Here is a 10,922-nt window from a genome sequence, read left to right on the forward strand (position 1 = left end):
TTTTTCATGTAACCCAAAAACTTTCTTATATATTTGTTCTTTCATTGATATTGATGTTATCAAGTTCCTATACTATAGGTTACTATTTTTGTTGATAGAAAATTATTAAAGGATCCAGTGTTGTTTCTAAAAATTTCAATATACCATTTCTCCAGCAATATTCAGACATTAAATATGTTAACATAGGAACATGAGGATACTGGCCCATGGAAATACTCCTGAGGTAATTTTATAGGAGTTTTCTTGGACTTTCAATTCAATTTTATTGAATACTCAGTTATTGGGTATATTCCAGTAAATAATCACCATGAAAACTCCTGCCTTAATGGAGTTTGGACTCTTCACCAGGAACATATATCTGTACTTTTGCATGGTTTTATAGGGCTATATGTCTATACGTGTCATGGGTTAGTGTTGTGGTCATGCTGAGGTAAAATTGTCATGAACAAGAATGGAATCCGCAAACTCCCGCTGTTCCCTGTGGCTGGAACATCTTTTGTCTCATCTTTCCATGACTGTTTTCTTCTCACCCTCTAGGTTTCAGCTCCATTGTCTACCTCCTTTGACTGACCTCCCTGAACTGCCCATTTAGTGTTGCCAACCCTTGGAGCAGTTGTTACATCAGATCCTTGCTCTGTTTTCTCGAAAATCACTACCTGATGTTGGTTTATTTCTCTCCTTGTGTATTATCTTCTCCAGAACTAGAAGGTAAGCTCTGTGAGAGCCAGCAAGTGCCTGGTAAGTTTCCCCATATTGAATCCCCAGTGGCTGGCAAAGCGTTTGACACACGTTGAATAAACAAAGAAACCTTGATGTCACTGTGGGAGTGTAAAATAGTGCTACTCAATAGAAACATAATGGAGTCACATGTGTAATCAAATTTTCTAATAGCCAGGTTAAGAAATTGACAAAGAAACATTAAATTAATTAATTTAACTAATTTTAATAATTTAGTAATTTTAGTAATGTATTTTACTTAATTCAATATACCAAAAATGTCATAATTTCAACATTTCATAGTTTATATAATCAGTGCAAGAATTTTCAATGAGATACTGTACTTTTTTATATTGTCCTCAAAGTTCAGTGTGCATTTTCTCCTATTAGTACATTCCAACTCAGATTTTAAGTTTTCTTTTTAAATACTTGACTGACATTTAGATTTCATCAAATTTAGGTTCTATAATTGGAAGAGTAGATTCACATATTCAGGTTCTCCCACAAATTTTAAGTTTCCCAGTAACTGAATGAGGATAATTTCTTAAATTTTAATTAGAAGTAAATACAATTAATAATTCCGTTTCTGAGTCATACTAGCCACATTCCAAGTATTCAGGCACCACATGTGACTAAAGACTATAGCATTTGGGCAGTCCATCTCTAAAAAAAAATGTTTAAATTGCAGTGTTAAAATACACGTGCTATAGTGTTTAAGAGTGATAATCATTTGAAAATCTGTATGAAGCAATTTGTTACTAAAGGTAAAGCATCACCATATATCTTAAAAAGTAAACCATTGTTCAGGAGGCTGGAGAAAATATCTGCCAAAAAATATACGTGATAAGGGACTATTATCCAAAATATCCAAAGAACTGTTAAAGCTCAACAATAAGAAAACAAAGAAACCCATTAAAAATGAGTCAAACACCTTAACAGACACCTGACCATATAAGATGTACAGATGGCAAATAAGCATATGAAAAGATGCTCCCCATCATACGCCAGCAGGAAAATGCAAACCAAAACAGCGGAGGGCTGACACTCCACACCTGTTAGAATGGCCAAAATCCGGACCACTGACACCATCAAACACTAGTGAGGATGTGGAGCAACATAGCTCTCACTCATGGCTCTCGGGAATGCAAAATGTCACAGCCACTTTGAAAGACAGTTTGGTGATTCCTTACAAAATGAAACATACTCTCACTATAATCATGCTCCTTATTATTTACCTAAAGAAGGTGAAAAATTATGTGCATATAAGAACCTGCATGTGGATATGCATAGCAGCTTTATTCATAACTGCCAAGTCTTGGGAACAATCAAATTGTCCTTCAGTAGATGAATGACATAAACTATAGTATGTCTAGACAATGGAATATTTTTCAGCACTAATGAGAAATGAGTTATGAAGCCATGAAAAGACATGGAGGAAACTTAAATGCATATTACTAAGTAAAAGAAACCGATCTAAAAAGGCCACATACACAACTATATTCTGGAAAAGGCAGGATGATGGAGACAGTAAAAACTACAGTGCTTGCACAGGTTGGGGGCTTAGGGATGTGGGAAGGAGGTGAACAGGCAGAGCCCAGAGAATGCTTAGGGCTGTGAAAATGCTCTATAATATCATAATGAAGGATACACATCATTATACTTTGTCCAAACACACAGAATGTACATCAAAAGTGAATCCTAACATAAAGTATAGATTTGGGGTGATTATGATCTGTCAATGTAGGTTCATCCTTGGTTAAAAAATGTGAGTGATGTTGATCATGGGGGAGGCTGTGAATGTGTGGGGGCAGGGAGTACATGAGAAATCTCTGTACCTTCTTCTCAATTTTGTTGTAAACCTAAAACTTCTCTTAAGAGAATCTTAAAAAAGATAAACCCAAACCTATCCAAAACAAAAAAAAACCACAACCATTATTAATTGAGAACATTGTCAAGTTATTAAGTTCGATCATTTTTATTTGTTGTTCAGTGGGAAACAGATGAATTTTTAATAGCAAGTCTACCCGGAATGGTACATCACCCATAGTGCATGTATCTATGCAACCGTCCAGAGTGGATGGACATTATTACCGTGCCATTAACAAATGCAACAATTAACACTTACTATTGTAACATGACTTTATCAGGCCTTTATAGCAACTTGTTTGCCTACAGAAAAACCTGACTTTTATAGAATCCTCTACCTCAAACATTTGTGGGGAGCCCTCAGGATACCTACAGGAGTCTGTGAATCAATCGTGTGTGCCACAGCTGCTACTCAGAGAGGTATACAGTGTAGGGATTCATCACAATAGAGTATTTTTATTGCTTTTTTCTTTTCTAAAATCTGTATATGTTCATGGCAGTTTGATGCACATATGAACATCTTCAGTTGTTCTGGTGTGGGGTAGGAGGAGACTGAAAGACAGGAATACTTTAAGAAAGTAATCTCATGAATTATTCACTACGTAAAAGAAGGAAATAAAATTTTGATAGTGTGTGGCCACCACCACTGATCATTTTCAAATAAAGCAACACCATTTAGCTCTGGATAAATTTTGAGCTCCTAATAACAGTTCAGGATCTGGATGGATTTGCTCAGTATGGGGAGAATATTTTGGAAGGGGGCTTATTTTTTTAAGGCCACAATACTATGGAAATAAATACTATGTTCTCATTAAAGGGATGGAAAGAATGAGATTAAATCATTACTAACTAAACTGACAGATTCCTGATGGATAATTTCCTTTTCACTCATGCACAACATTTGAAATGAGAAAACTAAGGTACTTTAAGATGCCATTATTTATTTTGTTTTAGTTGGCAAATAATTCCCAAGACAGTGTTGTCCCAAAGAGCCTTTGCAATTACTGAAGAGTCCGTAAAATAATTCTTATGTTCCTCAATTCCAAAGAACCACATAACTGCAATGTTAATAGAAACTCCAGAAAAGAGGGTCAAGGTTCATCCAAGGATAATTATCTTACTCTACACTGGGATAAATATGTATGGAAATAGTAGGTACAAATTCAATGCACTGGGCAGTAAAGTCAAAATAGGAATGCTGAAAATATGTTTTGAACACTGAAAAATAATTTGTACTCTAAGTCTGACCATTTGCCAGAGAGAATCAAAGTTGAGAAATTTCTGTTAAAAACATGACTCAGAGGAAAAATTGCAGAGGCTGGTAATGAAGGAAATGATCTGATACCATCCCCAATTGGTTATTCCTAAGATCACATGATCTGGGCATCTTTAAAAGGAAGTTATCTGGATTCAAGAAGGTCATAGCACCTTCCTGAGAGCTACAGCTTTTTTCCTCATCTTGAAGATAATCCTAGAAAGTTCATAAAATGTGTGATGCCTTTGTGGGTACCTGGAAACTTACCTCCAGTGAAAACTTTGATGATTACATGAAAGAAGTGGGTAAGAAACTCTGCTGTGGGGTGACTGGATTTATACCTTTTTCTCTGGGGGGAAGAAGGTTTATGGCTGCTTTTCATTCTGGAAGTATTAGCCAGATAGGAAATGCTGCTTTCTATACAGAGGCTATAAAAATAGCAAGTGAGAATCATTTGTCTGGAGAAACTTTCGAGACCAAAGTCACAACTGATGCTTTCCTATAGGTGAGCCAATATGAAAAAGGGTCTGACTAGAATTTTTATGGTCCACAGAAATGATAAGATTTTATTTCACTGCTAAACTGGGGTACCTTTGTTTTACTTGGCTTTTTGCCTGTTGCTCATTCTCTCTTGCATATAAAATAAATAAGACTATATTTATTTCCTAGGAGTCAGTAATTTCTATTTGAAGCTGAAAGCACTGTATTTCTCTTTTTAATGTAATTTTAGAGTAAACATCTATTAATTATTTTATTTTCTCAACTGTCAATCTGTTAAAATGTATGGTTGTTTTATCAGAGCAAAAATCTCAATTTCAGGAAATATGTCACTTTAAGGGGTTAAATATTTTTTTGACTAGGAATTACATGGGATGCCATAGGATTATCAAGTCAAAAGGACAATGTTCTATCCATAACATAATTCCTACTTGATAATGGAGGCTTTTGGGCTTCTAGATTCTGCTAGTATTGCCATTGTGTTGTGTGAACATTCTGTGGATAATCACTGTGGTAAAGCAAGGGGGTGAAGACTGGTTCTCACTGAGACAGCTTCTACCTTGAAATCCCCTCTTCCTCACACCTCTATGAATGATAAGGTGGTATCCAGGGGTAGCAATTTGGGGGGGGGGTGTTCTTACAGGGGTTAGGATTTAATCTGTCTTAAGACTTCACCTTTCCCTAAATCACATAGTATATATTTTTTCCCTCTTCTGTAAGTACTGCTATTTTCCTTGTTTATAGACAGGAGGGCATTTAGGGACTTCAGCATAAGTGAGATCTAACTTTCTAGACTATCGACTAGTCGTGATTCAATAAAATAATACATATGTGCTGATACAGAAATGTCAGGATTTGAGGCTATTTTGCTCTTGATTCTTAGGAACATTTTACACTTTTAACATGTATCTTTAAATTCTTATGCCACTATGTTTTAAATTATAAAGCACTAGTGATAATGAAAGACATTAAGATAGCTGCTGGAATTAGTTGTTCTGACTGATGATCAGGAAGCAGGTATTAGTTTCTCCAGTCAGAGAAGGACTGTGGAGAATGTAATTTTTCCTAAGGTCAGCCAGTCTGGAATTATACTTGATGTTGCATCCATTCATTATACTGACTCACTCCATGTATGTGAAGTTATACTTTGTAACAGAGCCAAGACTTGATGAAGCGATGTATCTTTCCACCTGCAGCCATTTTCCAGACAGCTAAAAAAGAGCCTCAGCATGACTTGCTTGTACAGTATTTCTCTCCCTCTTACCCCCTATATCTAACCTTTGGTACAGATAAGTAGACTTTAATAAAATAAATAGCTGAGGTTTATATACATGTGTTAAAAAATTCAACACATCCACAACTGTCACAAATTCTGTATAATACACACAGTGACAGCGAGTTCCCACTGTCTACATTAAGTTGTAAATTGTTCATCCTTTCCGTTACTTACATCCCCAAAATTTCCTTTTATAAAAAAGGGGTTTGCAGCTGAGGTGACTGAAAACCAAAGTATTGAATTTGAAACTTACTAAAATAGTGATTCTTTAAAATTGTGCCTTTTGGAGAAATTAATCAAAATCTTCATTTTGTAGTGATTTGGAAAAGCCAGGAAAATAGGACTTGGCAACACATGCCATGAAGTGTGACTTTTGTACACCCAAACAGATTATTTTTTTAAATGGAGTAACTCTATATTCATTTTCAAAATCCTACTGAGAATTCTGTCTTTGACTATGGATTTTTGTTTTCTAAAAAGGAAAGGTCGAGGTGACCCAAGTGGTTCATGAGTTGAGTAAAATGATAGTTGCTGCCCTAATGATTGAAATGGCCAGCTGGTTTGAGATATATATATATATATATATATATATATATATATATATATATATCATCTATCTATCTATCTATATATGTGTGTGTGTGTGTGTGTGTGTGTGTATACATATATATATATATGAAGAAGACTTATATTCCAGAAGTCTTAATCTTTTTCAAGATTAATGATGTGTCTTCTATGGAGTTGTATCTGAAACCCAGAAGAAGAAATTTAGATAGACCTACACTTAATCATGCCATGGGTTTCTTTTAATATTAGCCTGCATTACTTACTTGGAGCTGTTATTTTATGAGGCTTTTACGAAACTCACTGGCGTCTTTTTTCCTTTTATGCACACACACCCACCTATACACACTAACCCACCTACACACACACACAAACACACAAACTGCAGCTCTGACTTCATTAAACATGTGGAGGAAAATTGTGAACTTGACATTTTGTTCTTTCTTTTTCCAACTGTAGGGGTGGGCTTTGCCACTAGAAAAGTGGCTGGCATGGCCAAACCCAACATGATCATCAGTGTGAATGGGGATGTGATCACCATTAAATCAGAAAGCACCTTTAAAAATACTGAGATTTCCTTCAAACTGGGCCAGGAATTTGAGGAAGTTACTGCAGATGACAGAAAAGTCAAGGTGAGGAAGAAGGAATTGGAGCAGAATAAAAGCATGGTTTCTAGAAGACTGCTGCCCATAAGAAGCCATTTTGTATAAAAGGAGGGGAAACTATTCTATCACAGGTCAAAGATCCCTGACTTCCTAGATTTAAACCATGTTGACTTTGATATTTAGTTGGAAAATCTTCTCCTTCCTATAAAGTTGTCTTTATTCTTTTATAAAAGTGATTAATACAATTTGTCATGCAATATATAGATTTGAAGTGAATTAAAATAACAACAATGTTAGAGAATGTTTATGAAAGAGTGGAAGCAAAAACAGAAAAACTATCTATAAGATTATCATCTCAACATAAATTTATTACCTATATTTTATAGTATTATTTCAAGTATGTGTTTCTGTATAATATTCTGGTCAAAATGTATTCTTTGTATGCTATTGTTTTTGACGCTCATTTTTTTTGTTTTAGTATATCCTTACAATTTAGAATGACTAATGACCTCAAAATATTCCTTCATTCAAAGGTGATGTATTTTTTATTTTGTTTTCCTCTACCACGTATCAGTGGTAATCATTCTTTATTGTGTTCACAGAGCATCATAACCTTAGATGGAGGTGTCCTGGTACAGGTGCAGAAGTGGGATGGGAAATCAACCACCATAAAGAGAAAACGAGTGGACGATAAACTGGTGGTGGTGAGTTTCTTCTAGTTGCTTAATTCTAGACTCTACTGCTAGGTCACCTTATAATCACTATTCTACCTAAAGAAACAGACAGTCATGCCTGCTTACATAGAACAAAAAAGATGATTCCATTGGGATTATGGTTTCACTCTGGCAATTGCCCTTCATGCTTTTATGTTCAGTTGAGGTGTGCTGTCCCCCAAGAAGCATTCTGTTACTGCTCTCAGCACATACCCTATGGAATGATGCATTTCTGGTTATATTTCTCACTCACCTTATACATTATACATTATAAAGCTCCTTGTGTTTTCTCAGGCCTTTATATCTCCCTAACTTACTATACTATCAAGTATATATAGGATACCAGAATGAATATTTTCAAATAAACACTTTCCTTCCCAATATTAAAGGAGACAATAAATAACCCAAGATTTAGTCCTGTGTTTGACCAAGAAATTTTTTTGTGTGTCTAGGAATGTGTCATGAAAGGTGTTACTTCTACCAGAATTTATGAGAGAGCATAATTCAAGGAACAGCAAGCTGAAGTTTGCATCGAACTTCCATTGGATATATTGTCCAAACATATATTGTTATTTTCTACTAATTAGCAAGCAACTAATTTACCCCAAACTGATTTTATTCAATGTGGATGTGTTCGTTAAATAAAACTTTTTAGATTTAGAAGGTGATGTGATGATTTATTGTGCTGGATCATTTCTTACTCATAATCCAATGAAGGAAATAGAAAACTGTGTTTTTGTTTTGTTTCTCATGGAAGTCATATGATTTTTCATGGTAATCCAAGGCAAAAAATAAATATTCATGAATTTTCCACTGTCTTAGGTAAGAGATGATAAATTTGTCATTACTGAATATGCAGTCCTCCCGAAGCATGTTTACAGTCAAGTAACTATCTCTCACAGACCTAAGGTAGTTTTAAATGTAGTGGAGTGGCCCGCAGCCAGCTGGGCCGAATCCTGCTATTTCACACCTCCCTGTCCTGGAGCACTGAGAAAAGGAGCAGCAATACATTGTTGCAGAACAATAAATTTTAGTCTGAAAAATTATTGGTAAACCAAGCTATCACTGGAATCTCTCAAAAATTAAGTGCAAATAATCCCATAATGTTCTTTCCAGAAAAGAACAGCTTTTAATGAGTAATGATGAAAATGTTCTTTATAGTGGTTTCCAAAATTTTTATTTCTACTAGGGAACTTTTTTATTAAGGAAAATATTGAGTATGTTCCAGAACTTTTTATTCAAATAAAATCTCCATGGAATCCCAAATTAAAAAAAAAAAACTGACAAAAATGATAAGTAGGCTTCCCAAATGGAGGAGTGTGTGTGTATGTGTGTGTGTGTGTGTGTGTGTGTGTTAGAGAAAGAGGATTCTTCTGCCTTTTGTGGAAACTCTGAAGCTACTCTAGAAATTACTGGAGTTCCACACACATAGATTAAAATTTCTAAACTATATACTTGTATTTTATAGTTAGCTGAAGTCTGTTAGTGTGCTGCAATTGCTATAATTCTGCTTGTTATGCTTCCTTTAAAAATAAGTCCATTATTTTCTGAATAGTTATTTTATGTACTACACCAATATATGAAAAGGTCAGAAGAGATGAAATAAGATCCTATTCATAAGAACTTACCTTCTTTGCAAAAACAGAGAGTCATACTTTCATTTTGGGCTAGCTGGAGGATTGCAGAACTCCGAAAGAGAAGACTTTTAGGGACTGATTAGGACAATTCTATTTATTTATTTATTTATTTATTTATTTATTTATTTATTTATTTATTTGGCAGAGAGATCACAAGCAGGCAGAGAGGCAGGCAGAGAGAGAGGAGGAAGCAGGCTCCCTGCTGAGCAGAGAGCCCGATGCGGGGCTCGATCCCAGGACTCCGAGACCATGACCTGAGCCGAAGGCAGCGGCTTAACCCACTGAGCCACCCAGGCACCCCAAGATTAGGACAATTCTTAATGAACCAGTATTTATTAAGCACTTCCTTCCATCCCAGGCACTTTGCATGCTTTACTTCATTTATCATCAAAATAATCCTATAAGGAGATTTTAGTATTCCTGTTCAGAGATGAGGAAACAGAGGTTTAGAGTTTAAGTGTATAAAGCTAAATAGGGAATAGACATAAAATCTGAAATTCAAGAAAGCAACAGTGGCTGGGATATACATTTAGGAGCCATCAGTATCCCAGTGGTAATTTAATTCATAAATGGTGATAAGATTATCCAAGGATAAGGGAGACTTAGAAAAAAGAAAGACTTGAAGGCGATCAAGTGGATGTCCCAGCCACCTCAACCCAACATGTTCTACACTAACTTGTTATTGCTGCCACCTTCCATCCACTCCCTCAAACTTGTTCAGCATCCTATTTTCCAAAGCTCAGTGAATGTCAGGATGCTTTGTCTAATTGCTCATTCCATAAATCTTAAAATCATCATTGACTATGCCTTCTTCTTCACTCTACAGCATCTACTTTATTTTTAAAAAATCATCTATTAAAATTTCTTTAATGTTTGCTTTTCTCATTCCCATTGCCAATACCACCAAACATTTTTTAGGGCTCTCCTAATAAATCTCCCCCTTTTACTGTCCATTCTCTCTTCTCTTTTCCAAGCCCTGTAGACTTCATAAATGATAGTTACACAATAAAAATTTGACCTGGACACACACTGATGAAAACCTTTAAGTGGCACCCATTGTAACCAGAGAAGGTCCAATCTCCACACATGGCATTCATATTTGTCTTATGCTTGCTTTTTCTCATCTCTCTGGTTTTATCATTGCTCCTGTCTTTACACATCTTGTTTCAATCATACCAAGCAATTTTCTTTCTTTTCTTTCTTTCTTTCTTTTTTTTTTTTTTTTTTTTGCCTCTAGTTGCATGTGTATTCTACTTCTTTCTGTCTAGAATTCTCCCTTCCCTCATCCTGAAACTTCCTCATCCCTTAATGGTTCCTTCACAAAGTTGCATTTGGTGCCACTTCTAATTATGTGTATTTGTGGATCTAGTTATTTTTGAAAATTTCCTCTTCAAGTTTAATTCTTATTTTTCAGATGGTATGGAAGCATAGAGTAAGAAGATCCAGTCCAATATAAATTTGCTAGATAAGTTGATTTCTTCCTTCTATATTTTCATAAAACTAAAGCCATAGACACAATAGAAAACCTTGAGTATCAGTTCTCAAATTTATCCTGCCTGGGACTTCTTTGAAGCTCAAAGAATTTTCCATTGTCTGACATTGCTTATATATATATATATATATATATATATATATATATATATATATATATAAACATAGAGATAATTCTACACTTACAGGAAGAGAGATAGGATCAAGAGGATACTTCTCAAAAAACAGATGTGTGGATATAGAGTCAATCTATATCTTGAAGTGGATATGAAAGGTTCAAAAGCTATTCACTTAGTCTTT

At 35.1% G+C, this 10,922-nt stretch overlaps 1 protein-coding gene across 1 annotated transcript; it reads left to right on the forward strand.

Moving 5' to 3' along the window:
* Positions 1-3,972: 3,972 nt before the first annotated feature.
* FABP4 (fatty acid binding protein 4) lies at positions 3,973-8,154 on the forward strand. Its single transcript, XM_047725571.1, has 4 exons — positions 3,973-4,143; positions 6,636-6,808; positions 7,384-7,485; positions 7,947-8,154. Exons 1-4 carry the CDS (start codon positions 4,071-4,073, stop codon positions 7,995-7,997), a joined length of 399 nt encoding a protein of 132 aa, XP_047581527.1. The 5' UTR covers positions 3,973-4,070; the 3' UTR covers positions 7,998-8,154.
* The last annotated feature ends 2,768 nt before the right edge of the window (positions 8,155-10,922 follow it).

The sequence above is a fragment of the Lutra lutra genome, chromosome 4 (genome assembly GCF_902655055.1).
Source record: "Lutra lutra chromosome 4, mLutLut1.2, whole genome shotgun sequence".
Classification (NCBI taxonomy): Eukaryota; Metazoa; Chordata; class Mammalia; order Carnivora; family Mustelidae; genus Lutra; species Lutra lutra.

Coding starts and splice junctions, on each gene's coding strand:
- FABP4 (XM_047725571.1), top strand. CDS start 4,071: ATGTGTGATGCCTTTGTGGGTACCTGGAAACTTACCTCCAGTGAAAAC. Junction 4,144..6,635: donor TGATTACATGAAAGAAGTGG/GTAAGAAACTCT, acceptor TTCCAACTGTAG/GGGTGGGCTTTGCCACTAGA. Junction 6,809..7,383: donor CAGATGACAGAAAAGTCAAG/GTGAGGAAGAAG, acceptor TTGTGTTCACAG/AGCATCATAACCTTAGATGG.